The sequence below is a fragment of the Vespa velutina genome, chromosome 10 (assembly GCF_912470025.1).
Source record: "Vespa velutina chromosome 10, iVesVel2.1, whole genome shotgun sequence".
NCBI lineage: Eukaryota > Metazoa > Arthropoda > Insecta > Hymenoptera > Vespidae > Vespa > Vespa velutina.
In genome coordinates this window covers 6923501-6942968 of record NC_062197.1, presented here as the reverse complement: position 1 = coordinate 6942968, position 19468 = coordinate 6923501, and the positions used below count along the sequence as shown (strand labels likewise).

General features: G+C 33.9%; 3 protein-coding genes across 9 annotated transcripts in view; 1 reads left to right on the top strand and 2 right to left on the bottom strand.

The window, feature by feature from the left end:
- The first annotated feature begins 1389 nt into the window (after positions 1-1389).
- On the top strand, positions 1390-19159 carry LOC124952442 (neuropeptide-like 1). Of its 6 annotated transcripts, XM_047502325.1 has the most exons (6): positions 1390-1630; positions 1783-1883; positions 8849-9264; positions 9357-10186; positions 10538-10706; positions 12209-13696. In XM_047502325.1, exons 2-6 carry the CDS (start codon positions 1809-1811, stop codon positions 12375-12377), a joined length of 1659 nt encoding a protein of 552 aa, XP_047358281.1. In that variant the 5' UTR covers positions 1390-1630; positions 1783-1808; the 3' UTR covers positions 12378-13696. The 6 variants fall into 6 exon arrangements, 5 of the variants coding, with proteins under 5 accessions (XP_047358281.1, XP_047358279.1, XP_047358282.1 ...); XR_007101903.1 differs by lacking the exons at positions 10538-10706; positions 12209-13696 and adding exons at positions 17424-17661; positions 17735-19159 and having other exon boundaries at positions 1390-1883; XM_047502323.1 differs by having other exon boundaries at positions 1390-1883.
- Positions 11966-16907, bottom strand: LOC124952441 (putative uncharacterized protein DDB_G0286901). Its single transcript, XM_047502322.1, has 2 exons — positions 16746-16907; positions 11966-16613 (listed from the first exon to the last, which is right to left on the bottom strand). The coding sequence occupies exons 1-2, from the start codon at positions 16773-16775 to the stop codon at positions 13860-13862; spliced, it is 2784 nt and encodes a 927-aa protein (XP_047358278.1). The 5' UTR covers positions 16776-16907; the 3' UTR covers positions 11966-13859.
- LOC124952444 (protein gooseberry-neuro) overlaps positions 17089-19468 on the bottom strand; it is a 28437-nt gene continuing 26057 nt past the window's right edge. Inside the window, exons 4-6 of one of the 2 annotated variants that reach the window (XM_047502330.1) lie at positions 18341-18537; positions 17769-18189; positions 17089-17692 (exon numbers count right to left, since the gene is read on the bottom strand). In XM_047502330.1, coding sequence (XP_047358286.1) covers positions 17454-17692; positions 17769-18189; positions 18341-18537 — 857 coding nt within the window. In that variant the 3' untranslated portion in view covers positions 17089-17453. The remainder of the gene's footprint in view (positions 17693-17768; positions 18190-18340; positions 18538-19468) is intronic. The other variant, XM_047502331.1, reaches the window with a different exon arrangement.

Sequence of the window (19468 nt, the reverse complement as noted above, 5' to 3'; positions counted from 1 at the left end):
CGTTTCAATGTGTACCCAGTACCTTTTCTATTTTTGTTCTTTTTTTTTCTCTTTTATAATTAACATAACGAATTTGATATTCTAATGCGCGAATTTACAATTTTTCATTTTTTAATTAATTAGAAAAAACGAGGCAAACATTTTCTCTCGTTCATTTAAGATTTAGAACTTTCCCGTATATGCCTGTATATAAACGGGACTATCTCCTTTTGTCGCTCAGTATTCTCTATTATTGACTCGTACTACTGATCTACCCACCGGCAATCTGATTATTGCCACACGTGTGCTTACTACTTGTCCGTTGAACTTTTACTTCATATCTTTCTTGACGTTATTTACATATCTAATATTTTTTTATAAACATCTTGATATGCTTTATAAAAACCCATTTAACTCTAGATATGTTATAACGACATTGCAAATTTCAATTCGTTAGCCTGAAAATGTCAAACCATAGAATCCGATCATCTTAATCAACGTGAATTATATACGTGATTTTTCAGGCGTACGGAGTAATCCCAAAAGACACGGTATCAAAATACGATGCCAATCGTATTCGACTTTACTGGAACATAAAATATTGCCTTTCTCGTTTCGTTTTCCCTAGGCACACGAGCAACGTTACGCGAAACTCAGGATCCTTATTTCTATTCGCATATTCTTGTCTAACTTTTTTATTTATATTCTCTATGCTAGAAATAAAATTTGTATACGTGAGAGAGAGAGAGGGGGGGGGAAGAGAGATAGGTACACCAATGTATATTTAATGTTGAAAATAATAAAAAAAAAAAAAAAAAAAAAAAAAAAAATAAAAGAAAACGAAAGGAAAATTAAAAAAAAAGTCATGTCGATTTTCATTCATCGAAGAAATTATTCAGTTTGGTGGATTCGTATATTCGTTTGCGAATATATATGTATATACATTTTGAATGGGTACGAATACCCAATACTCTTCATACGTAAACAACGCTTGAAATCAAATTTCCGGCCGTCGTGAAAGTGTACGCAACTGCGCGTGCATGTCGCATTTAAAATAGTTATCTTAGCTTCGATGTTTTCATTAACATTTACGAATCAGTCGAGTATTGTTGAGATACGTGTTTTAGAATGTGTATATCATTGATAAAACATATATACTGTGAAGATAAAAATCGAAGATGACATTTTTAGAGTACATGATTTTACTGTATCTAGTATATATGTGTATATTATTTTAATTTTAATTAAGAAATACAATCTGTAGAAGTTTTTCAGACTTTGCTACTGGCAAATAATTAAGTTTCGAATTAAAAAAAAAAAAAATAGATCTACGAGATAAAGATAGCGCGGGTGTATCCAATGAAATACGGTTGTAAAATAGAAGGTTGGAGATACGATTTTGGTACTTTTTCTATCTCTTTTTCTCTTTATTTTTTTCCCCTCAACACGCAATAATCTCCGCATATTAGCTTCGGCCGTGATTTTTAAACTGCCTTTATTCCCTTTCTCTTTCTTTTTCTCCTTTCATCTATTTTTCTCTCTTTCTCTCTTTCTCTATCTATTTCTCTCCCAGGGGTTGGCTCGAAAAACAGAAGGCTAGAAGCGCATGAAATATATGTGTATTGCGTGCCGGTTACATCATTTGATGCAGGTGTGCGTAAATATCAACCACCATTGGGTATGTAGGAGGGGTTTCGACCCCCCATTTCTATGGGGGGTCGAAACGCCTGCGCGGCCAATATCCAACCTATATAAGGAGGCAACGCAGTTCGAAGCGGTACTCACTTTTGGAAATCCGTGTAGAAAGGACGCGTGGTATCTTCACGGAAATGGGCTTCACTGGAAGCTACCTCGTAAAACTTCTTCTTTATATCGCCATAGTCAACGCGATTTTTCTTCCAACGGTGAGTTTTTCCAAATCTCAAATTATTTATATCATTCATTTTGTTATTTTTTTTCTTTTTTTTTTTGTTGTATTCTTTGAGTTAAACTTTTTCTTTTTTTCTTTCTTTTTTGTTTTTTAATTATGTGCGTAAAAGTTTAATAAAAATTCAATATACGTTCGTATTGAATCATCCAAAAATTGTTTCGATCATTCTAACGATTTTTGAGTGATTTCTTTATCTTTTTTTTTTTCTATCATGGTGAACTTTAATTTCATACAAATGGTTTGTTTAACCGGGTGTAATCATCGAATAGCGTATGAGAAACTATTGAGGAATTTTCGATGTTACATTGATTCGAATTAATGGTACGTATGAAGTGTTAAGTTCATTATACGTACGATTTTCATTGATTGCAAGATTCTAATGATTTGGACGACTTTAGAATTGTGTTGTAGAAGATTGAATCGATTAATGGGATTACTCGTGATTACTATTATCGTTTATGAGAAAGCGAATGTTACAGTGAAATTCGATTTATTTGGTTCTTCATTTCAACACGTTTCATTTTTTTTTCTTACCTTTGTGATTATCAGTGAACTAATACACAGTTATAACAAAAGTGATCTTTGATAACGTCCTTTTCTTATCACGAATCATTTAAAGTTTTATTTTCAATAGATTTTAGCATAAAATAAAAGTAAAGTAGCATAAGTAAAATATTAAAGTATCGTGAAAATCACTGTTAAGCTCATTGACCTAGATTCTTTGTGCGAACCGCGGTGTACACTTGTCTGGCTTGTGACATAAGTTACGCTTTTGGTTTGATAACCAGATAAATATGAATATAATCTTAAACAAAATTATGAATGAATACGTTAATTAATCGTTGTTATATCTTTAGGAAAAAAGCGATCTTCATGTCTTTTATCTCTTTGTTTCCATTTTGTCCTTAAAAATTTTTTTTTAATTTAACAACGTCAATTTAATGTATAAATACTATTGTATATATATCTTTTCTTCTCTCTTTCTCATTTTCCTTTCTAATAGTTTCTTGACGCGAAGAACTTCTCCTTTTAAGTCTTCTCGCAAACTTTTCTATCGTTTCTTTTCTTGACTTTTAAGACCTATGTACTTATTCTCTCGGCAAGATTGTCTCTCTGCGAAATATCTTCTCTCGATCGTAAAACTCTTATTCTTTTCTTCATGAAAAATTGATATATATGGTTATTTGTGTGAGTTTAGTATCATCGGAAGTTCAGGCTAAAAAAAGTGAGAGAAACTTAGAAAAAATATTCCACTCTTTTCTTTTTTTACATAAAATTTTTTTTATTGTTAATCTTAAAAAAGAATGAAAAGGGAAAACCTTTATAATTATTACATATTTGTAATGTTCTATAATTCCTATTAGTTAGATAAGATACAATCGTCGAGAAACTTTAATCCTAATTTATATCTCTTTTTTGGCACGTGCGTTCAATACCGTTCGACAAATTTTATGCTTCTTTCTACGAACTCCTGAGCCACGAGATTTCGTGCGAATGTTCTCTTGAATTATTACTAGTAAACGCGTCCACCAACGCGATTGCTGTGAGCATTATACGAATGAATAGATAGCAATTAACTTCCTCTTTTCTTTTTCCTTTTTCTTCCTTTCTAAAAATAGAATCTTAATTTCGACTTGGATTTCGGCTAGTGGTAAAATAGTCGTTGAGTTCCTATAACGGATTTGAGAAATTTCATTTGTTCTTTCTCTTTCTCTCTTTCTCTCTTTCGTTGATTATTTATTATCAAATTTCGATTATACTTCATTATACCAAATAAAGCGTTTCGAAATACTTTTAACTGGAGACTTCCCGATCATTCGCAGATTATATTATTCATCGTATTACAATGAATTTATCATACGTTACAATGAATTCTAAAATTTCACATAGTTTTCGGTTTCTCGACCAGTTATCGATACAGATAACTTCATTTTATTGCATATTATGCAGGTTTTTTTCTTTTTTTACACGTACATCATGGTAATTGTAAAAATGGAAAAGAAAAACGAAGAAAGAACTTTATATACAAATTCCAAAGATTTCATTATTAAAAATTTCATTATCAAAATTGAAACGTATACAGAGAAATAGTCGTATAATGGGAAGCACAAATATGGGTATTTGAGAAGAAGTCATTGGTGTTCTCTTAAATGAAGAAAACAAAAGGAATATATACATTCGTATATATATACTTATGCAAAGATCGAAAAGGATAGATATAGGTATAGGTACAAGTGAATGTATTTTGTACGTATGTGTACAATATATAAAGACCATGTTAGGTAAATGCAATAGAGGTTGTAAGCACCAAAGGACAATTGTTTGTTTCCCTTTCTTGAAGTTTCTTCTTAGATGAATTCCTACTAGAATATCGAAGAACTTCTTCGTAAACTAGGACGGTTCTTCGACATAATCGTAGAAAAGAAAGAATATCGAGAATGCGGAAAACCGAGTATATATTTAATGTTATATTTAGTTCTTTATTGAAAAGGATTGTTCATTACACTTCTTTTTAATTTTTTTTTCGCTTTAACCGCCAAAGAAAGTTAATTACGAGTTCCGTCAAAGATCGTTCGTTCTTAAGAAGCTTGAAGACTTTCACGCCAATCGGATTGGTAAAGGAACATTCGAGGTATAAAGTCTGACGTTTAAACGAGATCTTAGGCGAAGCGAAAGGCAAAGGGGAGGGTAACGAATCTTCTAAGAAGATCCTGTTTCGCTTTTCAAGTAGGTAGGTATGTACGTGTAATTGAGCGGGAATACTATATAGGGTGGGATCAAAGTAATGTAACTCTCCCTTTCTCTCTCTCTCTCTCTTTCCCTCTCTGAAATTTCTTGGTAGGATAATTAATATGTGTAATTTTCTTTTATCTTCGTTTTAGATTCACATATAAAAGCGATAATTAACGCTCAAGATATTTCTATCTTTGTTACGATAAACGTAATGTTTACGTAATTTTAAACGCAATTTTAATAATGTTTACGCTACACGTAATTTTAATATCGCAAATCAATTCGCAAAACTTTACGTGCGAACAAAACACATTAATCATGTTCACAGGAACGACGCACGATGTCGTCTGATATGTTGCTGTCTATGGAATGGTTTGCGCGCTATGATTTATTGTTGTCATTTACAGCGGTGAAGAGTATGATCAGTAGTGTTTCCGTCGATGAAACTTTGACGTGCCTTCTTTCTTTCTTTCTTTCTTTTTGTTTATATCTTTTTACAGTCGGTTCTGTAAATTTTGCTATTTACGTTTTTCAAAATTTCCATATTTTTTATTTTATCTTTCTTCCTTTGTGTGCCTGTCTATAGGTGTGTTAGTATGTTTCTCAATATCGATTAGAATTAATTCTCAGAGATAACCAAGAGAACCTTGTGATTATATTTACGAGAACAAGATAGGGATGATAAGCATCAGAATTTGTATTGAGTCCTTTAATGTTGTTGATCTTTATTTTATAAATATACCACATGTACAGCTGCTTCTAATTAGTGGAGATTTAACAATGAATATCCTTAACAAAGGATTGGCTTAACTACAAGAGTATTTTGCAAAAAGTTAAGCTTGAAATAACGATGCAGAAATCTCTCGAACTTGGTTTACTATAAATTTACTATAAGTTTTAGTTTTTTTAATATTTTGAGAATTATATATTCCATCGCTCTTCTATTTATTTATTTATATATTTGTACGTATGTATATATTTCTTTATCCCTCGTGCGAGAACATTTTTCTGTGAATATTATTATCGGTATTGGTTGACTCGATGAAAAGTAAACGATGTTAATAGTGCAGGATCATCCTTTACAGGACGTCCAAACGTCGTTCGAAGGATTGGCTTGGTCTCGTATCGATGTATCAACGGTACGCCATTATAAAGTGACTTAGTCCTATCTCTCTCTCTCTCTCTCTCTCTCTCTCTCTCTCTCTCTCTCTCTCTCTCTCTCTCTCTCTCTCTCTCTCTCTCTCTCTCTCTCTCTCTCTTTATCTCTTTTTTCCTGATCAAGCTCCTTTTTTTTTCTTATCGGATTATCGATGGTCGTTCGTGCGAAAAGCCTATCATCTGGTGGGCGTTACGACTTTGCTCGATGAACGTGACGAGAGGATATAATAATTTATACGTATAACGATTATTTTTTAGAAATGATAGCTTCTTTAACTCCCGAGATTAATCTTTTGAATGATTCGAATAAATCGTCCGCTAAAAGATAACAATTGAAAGAATTCAATGCTAAGTTAGATGTCAAAGATATTTATGTGTTTTCTATACTCCTATATTTATATATGTATTTATAGTTGCAGAAGAATATGACGAAACAATATCGTCTCTTTCTTTTGAAGAATTTTGCTAGAGAAGAATTTTCTATTCTTCAATAGATCCCGATATAGGTATCCACTTTTCATCTCTTTCTCTTTCTTTATTTTTCCTTTTTTTCTATTTTCTCGAAAATTTAAAGCTTTTCTTTTGGAACGAGGTCGAGGCATTATCATCGCTACGAGCTGATATCCGATTTCTTTTAAGCCAATTCGTGCTTCGTATTACACACGTCGATATATCGGTACCACCGCTTTTCTACGACGGTCCTTTTTTTTCTATGAACTGCAGATGATTTATGAAAGCCGGCTATGCTACGCAGAAAGCGAATTACTATCGCGGTTATACGAACGGTTAGTTTCGGTTAGTTAGAAATTTACGATAGAAAATTAAACCGTTTCTAAATCGAATTTAAAGCGGAGAATCGATCGACGATCTATGATCGATCGATCAATGTTCTCGATTCGATAGGTTTGAAATTTTTTTGTTTATCATGAAAATAGTTTGCTTGTTTGACGATCGTTATGCTAGGGGAGGGTTAAATATCGAAAGTTTATTCGTAGAGAGGAAAATTCAAAAAGCTTCGTCGTTCTTACAATAAAATTACGTAAGACTCGCCTTTTTATCGTACCGATAAATCCGATAAACCTGTCAGCTGCCTTTGAAAGAATGTTCTCTTGGAAGGAAATAAGTCGAAGAAAATTCGACGATTGGTTACCTTTATTGCTATTTCGATGTCGCTCTTCCCTCCCGTCGGAGATTTCACAGCTCGAAGGTCCAGCTTTTATTTGTAATCTACTCTCTTTTTCTTTTCTTTCACTTTTTTTGCTCTAATCTCTCTCTCTCTCTCTCTCTCTCTCTCTCTCTCTCTCTTTTTCTTTCTTCTCGACCTTCCAAGTTCAATATTAAGGAGAACGATATTACATTGAGTATAATAAAAGTAAGATTTATTTGAGATTATACCGCTTAACTCATTTAAATTGGATTACCGGATTGTTTATTTAAATTATTACCAGTTAATTGTAAAAATAATTTATTTATCACGATATTTAGGAAGAGAAAAGATTTCAATATTTGACTGGTGTTTTGTATTATTTATATAAGTTAATTGCATCCGATACTTCCAGGAATGTTCAGCATTCCAACATAAGTCGAGTTCAAGAGTTAGTTGAAAGTACAACTTGAGGAATTTCATTTAATCTTGTGCGACAAGGACGATTAACAGCGAGTTTTAATGAGACAAGATAGTAAGCAACCACGACACTTATCGACGTCTCTCTCTCTCTCTTTCTCTCTCTCTCTCTCTCTCTGTGTGTGTGTGTGTGTGTGTGTGTATAGGTGAATATAAATGATATATAACATAACTTCATTAACTTGAGATTATCTCTAGGATCATTATAATATTGAGTTGGAATAATAATATCGGAATTTTTAATAGTTTATATTTAAATAACACTAATATTTTTTATAGGGAATGTTTAATATTTTATATTGATATAAATAAGGCACTGCAAGTATTTTTTTTATTTTCGTATTTTATATCTAAACAAACAGCACTTTTCTTTTTTTAATATTGAAAATGCCGGTAATAGCTTCATCATCACATATATGTGAACGTATTGTGTTTTTAATTGAAATTAATCATTGAAAGTAATTAATTTATACAGAATCAAAAAGGTGCAATTTAGCATTTTAAGAGATATCAATAGAAGGAGAATCAATTTTATTAACTAATCCGATTGATTGACGATAATGAACGGAAAGAGATTTGGGAATAGAAGTCTTTTGCAAAGAGAAACTTTAGAAGATAGAAACGTATGGTCGGTATCGAAATCATGTTTACGATTTAGAGATAACATTAATATGTATGACCAATGCGAAACGTTGAAACGATGAAATTTATGTCTGACACTGTGACGGTCATTTAATAACGTTGCAGCTGTCGGCCGATCCTTTTGGCGAATAGAGATACATATGAATTAATTACTGCATAATATTTTGAGGAACGTCGTGAAATATCAGGATATAAATATTAAAATCTTTCGTTACTTTTTTTCCTTTAATATAACAGAAATCAAATTCCATTTAAACTTTTTAGAATTTCTTTCACGTATTTATTTAAAGTTCACAGGTGAGACTTCAAGGTTCATGTATAAAATTGGGGATGTATTTTGTTTCTTTCTTTCCAATTTGCGATCGATGCATATATATATGAAGACTAGTGTAATATGAAGTTTGACAGGATCGATATCTTGTATTGTGTGATTGGTATGAAAGGAGTACTGTAGTGTCTTCGCTCTTCCAATATACGTGATTCCGCTTATATGAGAGGGCTTTGTATGATAGAGAAATATATGTACACATTTCAACGGATAAAATCTTCCGTTGAACGATGGGAGATTTTAAAATTGATTTTATCAGTTAATAAAACGAAGTTTGATAATACAGATAATCAAATCTCGTTAGTGATCCTATTTTTAAATCTAGAATAAAGCGCTATATCTACATACTTTTTTTATTATTTTCTCATATAATGACTTCCTATTAAAAATAAACAGATAGGTAGTTTCTTTGTCGAAGCATCACTCGAGTATATAAAGTGATTTACTGTTACAGATTGTATGTCAAGAGGAAGAGATCAACAATCAATGCATACCGAAAAAGGACTTCATCGCACTTCTGCGTCTTCCGGAAGCAAGTTCAAATTTAGCAGCTTATTCGCGAACGGCTCGGATCATTCAAGATGCAAAGAATCGTAACGACATGGCTCATTTGAAAGCACTCAGTATCGAGGAAAACGACGACGCAGAGATTTGTATACCGGTTAGCCTCTACTTGGAACTCTTTAGGGATCCAGCGATGCGAGCTCATTTGACGTCGATTGGTAAATCGTCCAAATTACCGGAATATCCTTTCGGTCGTTCGTTCGAGGACGTCGAGGAAGACGAACGATTAACCGAAACGGGAAAACGAAGTCTCGCGACTTTGGCCAAGAACGGCGACCTACCAGCTTCTATTCAGGAACGTGATAGGTGAAAGATCTCTTTTTTTTATCGTTCTATTTAAACATACGTACCTACGTAAAACGAATTCGAGGAATTTATTTCATTTATTAATTTAACAGGTACAGCTCTTGGACCGACGAGAGGTTGGAAGCGTTATTGAAAGGTTTAATAAATGAAAACTCTGCACGAAATATTCCAGAGATTCTTCGCCAGTATACACTTAGCAATGGAGAATTGGATATAGAATCTTTGATACGTGATTATCCTCATGGAAAAAGAAATGTTGGCTCATTGGCTCGAGACTTTGCTTTACCACCAACAGCTGGTAGAAGAAACATTGCTTCTTTGGCACGCGATCATACATTACCAAGTGGAAAAAGGAATATCGCTTCTCTCGCAAGGGATCGAGCTTTGCCTATGGCAGGGAAAAGGAATATTGCTGCCTTAGCTAGGACATACATGCTACCACAGGCAGGTAAAAGGGAATACTTGCCCGAGGAAATGTCACCGATTGAGAGAAGATTCCTGGATTCTCTGGTTCGATCATCTGGATTTCCTCTTCGTTCTTTGTACAATGAAGATAAGAGAAGCGTAGCCTCCTTGGCTAGAAATTCAGCCTGGCCCGATTCCATGAAACGAGCTTATGCTATTCCACCCTACGGTATGATCCTTCGTACTATGAACCGTCAAGGACGATCCTTGAAGGACAAGCCCTTCGAACTTTACCAGCTGGCCCGCGAGAGACACGACGATGGTGTCTCTAGCTCGTTCGGTGATGATCGATTGGACTATCTGATGCGAGATTCGGACGATAGGAGGACGAAGAGGCAGATAGATTTCTCGAACGAGTATCCTTTGCCCGTCATGCAGAATGCGAATGTTCTTGATTACGAGGAAATGATCGAGGCTCTTACTGGACAGTATCCAAACACGGAGAAGAGATTCATGGGTAAGGACGATTTTAAAAATTTCTCTATAATTTTAACGATCTTTATCATTTCTTACATTGTAATAGTAATATCAATGATTCTTTCAGGTACATACTTTAATATAGATTAATTTAATGTATAGATAGATAGATCGTCTCTATATCATCGTTTTAAGTTTTTGAGTGATCCAACGTGTCCCATTGCCGATAACCAATTAAAACGATTGAAGGCTCGGCCATTTTTGAAAAATAAAAAATCAAATCGACTATTCCGACACATTGGATCTTCAAATTATCGTATCTACAGTTCCTTTCGCTTCCTTGTTGGAAGCAAAATTTTAAGAAAAAAAGAACCAAGATTCTGACTCTCAGGAACGGAGTCGGCTGCGTTGGAGTTACCGGTGGACACCTCGTTTCCCGTGGGATATGTCGAGACGTTTCAACCAAGTAAGAGACATATCGGGTCTCTGGCGCGGCAAGGTTTGCTACCATCGCTCAGGGCGGCACGATTCTCGCGATCACCCCGGTATCTGGTCGACAGGTCAGACCATTAGGCTTTCGCCCGTGCGCCTCATTCTCTTCGTGTTCTCCACAAAATCTTCTCCTACTTCGATGTGATGTCGTCACGTTGTCCGTACTTACAATCAGTAGACCATTGTTGCAATGATATCAAATAATTATTTAAACAATATCTCGTTCTCGTTAGAAACAGAAATTGACAATAAGAACAACAGTAACAACATCAATATTATTTCTAATCTCACGAGTATCGTTTACGAAAATTCACCGCCTAGAAATTGTCTATCTCTTTTTCTCTCTCTCTCTCTCTTTCTTTCTTTCTTTCTTTCTTTCTCTTTATCTTTTCATAATCTTTCAATCGTCTTTATGCTCTTCAATTGTGTCGTCTTCTCAGATTCGTCATGGTATATAGGTGTTAACATTTACATGTATATCATTCGGTGTCGTTTCTCGATGTTAGATTGACTAGAATCTAGTCACTAGATCGTAGCTCTATGTTAGAAGGCTACTTTATTTTTTTTTATAAAGGATCAATGTCTGTATTTACTTATTTAGTATATTTTTTCCCTTCTTTTTTATACGTATACCATCCTCAATGTTTTTATAATTACACTTATTACTAAATATTTGACGTGTATTTTTTTGTTTTCTTTTTATTTTTTATGGATAAGTGTCGCGATTGTTTTGAATGCCTATCCAGAGAAAGAAGTGTCTTGGTACTTTGTTATGGAATTAATTGGAAGGTATGAATAGTGAAGAATTATTTTGTATTGTTTCACAAGGGTTTTCTTGGATACCAGTGATGTAATTGATGTTGAATGTTGAAGGCAGCTAAAAGCTGAAGTGTTCGCGGAGTCTAAATGTGAGGCGAAAATAATTATCTCTATTATCGAAAGGTATTCATTCGATCCAGACTTCTCGATAAAATGTCTCGAACAGAACCAACAAGATGCTACGGTCTTTTGTTCTATTCTTGTGAAAAGCTCTCACCAAGTGCTTATGTTTTTTTTTTCTTTTCATTGTATTAACCCTATTCCTATATTTCTTTTGTTAGAAGAAAAAAGCTGTCACGACCGAGTCACCATAGTCTCTGGCTAAAAATATATATATATATATATATATATATATATATATATATATATATATATATATATACTTATTTAGCCTCTGATTGCACGAGCATTAATTTGATTAGTAACCCAATAGTATAGATTAATAATTATAGTTTATATGTTGCTATAAATCAAAACGATGATTGGTAATAATTGATTGATTATCTCCTTTGAACGTACATCATCTTTTTTATTCTAAATCTTTATTATATTATATAAGAAAAAAATGTTACAAATCGTCGTTGGATTTTATACTATTTGATAGGTGTTTAGTATTGATTAGTTCAAAAAATAGAAGCTGTGTTAGATCATAAAAATTATGACTGATTAGATATAAGATATATGTGTGTATGTGTGAGTATCGATAAAGTAGGAATCGTTTCTGGTGTAACAACACGTCGATCAATTTCAGGGAGAATTCCGCAGATGGGCCCACGTCCAACTACTCCTCCTACTCGACGACTTGGTCGTTAAGGCCCATTCTTAGTTCTGGCTCTCCCAGAATACGCTTTCTCCAGTCTTTATGTGGAAATTGTCACCATGGCTTTCGAAGATACCGTTCTATTTCCCACAGACGATAATTCTCTTCATTACCGACTGTTTAAATAGTTTGAGTTGTGCAAGTAGCGATGGGTATAAAAAATGATTCCTAACGTTGCACTTGTAAAATACTGATACTTTGAAGATATTTAGCTTTGAAAAACTGCTTTCTATTTTGATCTTTAAATTATTACAAAAGAAAATAATATAATCTAGAACGATTATTTTAAATAACAGCGATATAGATGAAATTAAAAGCTTGTAAAGGACTGAATCGGCAGACCCATCGTTAAATGCAAGATTTATAATTACTGGCTCATTATCATCTATGATTAAATTATCGTCGTATAAACATCATGACGGGATCATACGCAATGTACGAAGTATCGAAAAAACGACAAGAAAAATGGAAGAATATCCTCCGTCGATGTAAATATTTTGTAAACCTAAGATTTCGTGCTTCTTTATCTATGTACGGTATCCGTTCATTGAAATTATGAAAGCTTCGAAATTCCACTTCTGCAATTACGATTCTACAGTAGACGATTTATTTTTTCTAAAATGAATTAGATTAGAGGAACAAACTATCGGTCGTCCTTGTTATATCATCTCATTAATTATGAAAGAAATGTAACCTTCGTCGTAAGAAATATGCGTTCACTGACAATAAATAATGACAATAATTTTCTTTTCGATACTTAAGAATACTATAAGCTAAAATTATTCAAATGATTAGAACCGTTCGTCGTTCATAAGACAATAAGTGTATCGCTCGATGATTATAACTGCCCGTTCTTTTAGACTCCTTCTATCTTATTAGGATTATTCTGCGTAAAAGAAATTTTTCAAGCGTTCATTTTGTTCTTAAGGAAAACTATCTCTTTAAACTTCTGTACTCTAAACCTATACTCCTTTCTCGAATCGATCATCGTCTTGCTACGATAGAACGGCTTACGAAGTCTGGATAATTTCCTTGCACATAGAATAAACTTTCACAATATAAAACCCAAATTAGTGATTACGATATGCACTGATAACGCGAATTCGGTTCTTCCTTCGTACATATTACGCATAATTCGACTATTATTAATAAGATCGTCGTGTATAAATGTATGTGATGTTGTACGTAATAAATATCAAAAGAGAAGGTTAGATTTTCGAACATGAATAGTTTACCCGTTGAGAAAATTTCGAGCGAGACTTTTCACTCGGGAACTTTTTCAACTTATTGCTGTGGATGACATATAAACGAGTTTACGATCCTTTGTCATTAAAATAATGTATTATGTGTTTAATTATACTGTAATGGATAAATAATGTGACAATAAAGCGATAATAGTATTGAAATAATCATCAAATTATTAAATTGATGACATTATTTTATTTTTATTTATAGCTTAGAAAGGAAACTATTAAATCATTTTTTAAATTCTAATATATATATATATATATATATATTATTTAAAATATATACATGTAGATATTACAATCTATCATTTTCCTACATTATCAAAATATCAATTTCAATTAAGATTACTTATGTTACCTTCATTCGTGTTATTAGCATTTCCATTGCCATTAATTATATTACCATTCTCACTATCGTTGCCGTTAGAGACATCATTATCACTGTGACTATTTCCTGAATTATTAATAATTAAAGGGCGTAGACCAGGTCTGTTCGCTTTTACGTTACCTATGTCACCTTCGTTCTTATTATTATCATTGCCATTGCCATTGACTATATTACCATTATCACTATCGTTGCCGTTAGAGACATCATTATCACTGTGACTATTTCCTGAATTATTAATAATTAAAGGGCGTAGACCAGGTCTGTTCACTTTTACGTTACCTATGTCACCTTCGTTCTTGTTATTACTATTACCATTGCCATTGACTATATTACCATTATCTTTATCGTTGCCGTTAGAAACATTATTATCACTGTGACTATTTTCTGAATTATTAATAATTAAAGGGCGTAGACCAGGTCTGTTCGCTTTTACGTTACCTATATCACCTTCGTTCTTGTTATTACTATTACCATTGCCATTGACTATATTACCATTATCATTATCGTTGCCGTTAGAAACATTATTATCACTGTGACTATTTTCTGAATTATTAATAATTAAAGGGCGTAGACCAGGTCTGTTCACTTTTACGTTACCTATGTCACCTTCGTTCTTATTATTATCATTGCCATTGCCATTGACTATATTACCATTATCACTATCGTTGCCGTTAGAGACATCATTATCACTGTGACTATTTCCTGAATTATTAATAATTAAAGGGCGTAGACCAGGTCTGTTCGCTTTTACGTTACCTATATCACCTTCGTTCTTATTATTACTATTGCCATTGCCATTGACTATATTACCATTATCATTATCGTTGCCGTTAGAAACATTATTATCACTGTGACTATTTTCTGAATTATTAATAATTAAAGGGCGTAGACCAGGTCTGTTCGCTTTTACGTTACCTATGTCACCTTCGTTCTTGTTATTACTATTACCATTGCCATTGACTATATTACCATTATCTTTATCGTTGCCGTTAGAAACATTATTATCACTGTGACTATTTTCTGAATTATTAATAATTAAAGGGCGTAGACCAGGTCTGTTCGCTTTTACATTACCTATGTCACCTTCGTTCTTGTTATTACTATTACCATTGCCATTGACTATATTACCATTATCATTATCGTTGCCGTTAGAAACATTATTATCACTGTGACTATTTTCTGAATTATTAATAATTAAAGGGCGTAGACCAGGTCTGTTCGCTTTTACATTACCTATGTCACCTTCGTTCTTGTTATTACTATTACCATTGCCATTGACTATATTACCATTATCATTATCGTTGCCGTTAGAAACATGATTATCACTGTGACTATTTTCTGAATTATTAATAATTAAAGAGCGTAGACCAGGTCTGTTCGCTTTTACGTTACCTATGTCACCTTCGTTCTTATTATTATCATTGCTATTGCCATTGATTATATTACCATTATCTTTATCGTTGCCGTTAGAAACATTATTATCACTGTGACTATTTCCTGAATTATTAATAATTAAAGGGCGTAGACTAGGTCTGTTCACTTTTACGTTACCTATGTCACCTTCGTTCTCGTTATTACTATTACCATTGCCATTGACTATATTACCATTTTCCTCATCGTTTCCGTTAGACACTTTATTCGAACCATGACTATTTTCTGAATTATTGATAATGAATTGACGTAATGATCGTCTCTTTATGTTATTTACGTCTCCAGAATTCGAATTATTTTGGTTACTATTGCCATTCACAATATTACCGTTTGCATTATCATTACCATTAGATATATTATTGTTACTGTTTTTATTATCCGAATTATTGATTATCAAATCAGAAACCTGAGGATCCTGCTCGTTTTCTTCTTCTTCTTCTACGGAATCATCATCTTTATCGTAGTCATCAGGAAGACCCAATAGATCGCTAAGTAGTGCTGTCGTTTTGCAGGTATTATTCTGTTTCAAACACTCTGCTGTTGTTGTGCAGATACCTTTAATCTTATCAAAACCTTGATCGCAGGCACAGTATTGCAAAACTGGTTGATATTGTCCTCTCCTAACTTCGGCACAACGTATATATTTTTGACAATCATTGGTATATTGATTTTCAAGTTTTCTGCAAACTCTGACACATCTATTCAAATTAACATCAAATTTTTCGTATTCCTCACATCGTCCAATAAGGTATGGTCGTTCTTCAACACAACTTCCATATATTCGGTCGTCTCTTGGATAAACGAAAAACTGACCTTCCTTACCTCTGCAATTAACAGTAGTGCAGTCATAGGAATAATAAGATAACTTGCAATTTTGCAAACGTGCGTCGTAAACGTTGTTAGGTGGGCAAATATTCGTTGTTCTATAACCTTGCGCACAAAGGTGATAAATCCTACAATTGTTAGGATCTGGATATATTCCGTCGACGAAAGGACAGATGAATTCATTCGAAAGGCATTGGTTTGAAGCTATGCTACTGCACAAACCAGTCTCCTTATCGCAATATGGTTTTGCAGAATTAGAATTAGAAGTACAATTTATAATGGCGACCTGTTCCAGTATGCCATTATTGTTTAACATACATAGTCTGGATTGTACGCAATTTAAACACTCTCTCGTTGCTTTGCAAGGAGTCGTTGTATCTTTCTGGTTAATAACATCGAGAATACTCGAAACCGAACATTTCACGCTTCCGAGGACAACGAGTATCTGAAACCATTATTAGAAAGTTCTTGTTCAAGCTTATTGTGTTCGATAAATTTGTTCGAAATGTCCGAATGAAAGTACTTAAAAGTTAACAATCACGATGCAATTTTTCATGTAGGTACTATATTTACTTACCCCCACAACCGACAATTGAAGCGCGTACATTTTCTAGCTTGTAAAATGGCAGTGCTCGCACTCGTCAGTCCTCTTATATGAATCTTAATTTTTTCTTTACCGATCTGTTAATTAAACAAATGACGTAGTACGTTGAAGATCGTTCTGTCTGAAAATGAGTATGCAATAAATTTATTGCCTTGATATACGTTTTCCAAGAATTCTCGTCTTATCTCTAATTCCTGTATAAATAGATATTTACACAGTGAACTATTTCGAATTGAAAGATTACACGTCGATTATGAAATCGAAAGATGAATTGATAATCGAGAGGTCAGGAAAACAATTTTTCATATTCTTTTAAACTGTTTTAATTTATAAGGCACTTAAATCGGTCGGAAAAATAGATTATATGTATACGCGGAACATCATAACTTTTCTTGACAATGTTAATGATCGTTTGAATCCATATGCAAATGACAATGGTAGAGATCGGATAACTATTAGAAAACAACGTTGACATCATCAGAAAAGAACATAAGAAAAGCGAATTTCTGTTATTGTTACGGTCTCGTCATATAGCTTTGGTTTCCTAGATAAGATTTAATAAGGTAGAAGGAGATCAAATTATCAGTGTTAGTTTTGATCATAAAGCGTAAATGTATTATGTACAAAAATAAATTCGATCGACGATTTCAGATTATCCATCGGATCGAGAAGCATCTTCGGCTAGTATATTCCACCCACGCTGCGATGATAGTTGAGTTGGGCGTGTTGGGCATAGTCATAACTCTGGTCGTACCATTCGGCCGTTGTGCTTGCGGTATTCGCGGTATTCGAAGAATGGGTACCATGAGCTGCGTGCGCGGCATGTTGATGGCTTGTCACGTGACTCGACGAATATTCGCTACCTTGAAAATGATTAAACTGTCCCCAAGTGAGCTGCGTCCTGGACCAATCTGTATTCCCTTAAAAAACGATAAATTAATAATGAAATATTGTATTTTTAGGAACCTGGATTTGATGAAACATTTGTCAAGGTACCAGCATTAGGAGTCAAAGATGTGGGAGCAGCATGAGCAACTGGAGGTTGAATGGATGGCACTTGACTGATTTGCATGCTATTCATATGTCCAGAGAGGGAAGTCAGGTGTTCCGAAATAGAGACAGCATGTCCTTGTAAAGTGTTCGTCGTAGGGATTGGAGCCATCGATGTGGTCATCTGGGAAACACTTCCAACAACTTGGTGTACGGTATTCGGTGTTTGGTGCAGAGCCGTCGGACTATGATGCAAACTCGTTGGTACTTGAGGTATTTCGCTTGACATTTGAGGTATTTGAGCGATTTGAGCTAATTCGTGACTCGCTGCAGCGTATTGACAGGGCGTTAGGGGTAAACTTGGTACAGAATGTGCTATGCTTCCTGCGTGTTTACGAAGACGAGCTCTTCGATTGCTGAACCAGACCTAGAAGATGGACGTTGAGGCGGGTGACGCTTTTTGAAGATGATGATAAGTATAAATAATCTTCTGCTGATTTTTCTTACTTAATTGTGTTTCAATCTTTTTGTTTACAAATATTATTGAGAACAATTTCAAAGAAAAATAAATAACTCACTTGAATCCTAGCTTCTGTTAGACCAGTTCTCTGAGCCAATTCTTCTCTAGCATAAACATCTGGATACTGAGCACGTTGAAAAGCAGCCTCGAGTTGCTCAAGTTGTTCTCCAGTGAACGTTGTTCTACTTCTACGTTGTTTTCGTTTCAGAGGTATGCCTGGTTCACTTTCTGTATCAGAATCATCACCGCAACGACCTAATCATAAAAAGAGATAGGTGTCATTGTGTTTGTTACGTTGTAATTTCCCAATATTATTATAATGATTCTCTCTTAAATACTTTTTTTATCAACGAAGCGTATAGGGTCGAAAACAGAATCGGGAAAGCGATCGGAATAAATGACAAGCTTCTACGATTAAATGACTATAATTGGTAATCGATAAATCCTCGACGAAAACTGCAACGTCATGAGACACGAGTTCTCGTTGCTCCGATGAACTTGCCTCTTTTCCTATGAATACGATATTGATGAGCATTCTTCTGTGTCCACATCTTATACACACGTAGCTATTCTATATGCGAAGACCGTAATCAGATGACGAAGTCATCGGGTCATTTATGATGTAATTGTCTCCGGTGATATATAGTATCTGAGAAATTACGTTTATGGAAGAAGTTTAAAACGCGTATAATTAATATAAAATTTTTTGATTGAGTATAGTTCGTTAAAACTCATGTAATTACTAATTAATACTTAGAGAAGTTTTCCATATTCGTGGACGTCTAACTTCTTTGATTTCTCCTTTTGATTTCTTCATGCTGTATTAGATGAAAAGTTTATTTTATCACGTCACTAGTCAGTGCAATGAGCACTCACGTGATCATACGCGAAATGGACTTTTATATATATATGTATATATACGCTTATATATATATATATATACATATACATATATATATATATATATATATATATATATATATATATATATACAGATAATATCCACAGGTGTATGTGTGCCACAGTCATTAAGGTATCCATAAAGTTCTCGTAAAATAACCGTCCAACATGCCATTTTGTTCGACGTCGTCAAGACGCCATTTTGTCGAGTGTTTCAAAGCTATCAGCAGGTAAGTCTTCTCATAAAATCACTATACTGCAGTATACCCAAGATATTAACTATTGG

Excerpts from the sequence above, each read along its gene's own strand:
- LOC124952441 (XM_047502322.1), bottom strand. The coding sequence starts at position 16,775 with ATGTACGCGCTTCAATTGTCGGTTGTGGGG. Across the intron at positions 16,614-16,745 it reads TTCAATTGTCGGTTGTGGGG|ATACTCGTTGTCCTCGGAAG; the intron begins GTAAGTAAATAT and ends TAATGGTTTCAG.
- LOC124952442 (XM_047502325.1), top strand. The coding sequence starts at position 1,809 with ATGGGCTTCACTGGAAGCTACCTCGTAAAACTTCTTCTTTATATCGCC. Across the intron at positions 10,187-10,537 it reads CACGGAGAAGAGATTCATGG|GAACGGAGTCGGCTGCGTTG; the intron begins GTAAGGACGATT and ends TCTGACTCTCAG. Across the intron at positions 10,707-12,208 it reads CCCCGGTATCTGGTCGACAG|GGAGAATTCCGCAGATGGGC; the intron begins GTCAGACCATTA and ends GATCAATTTCAG.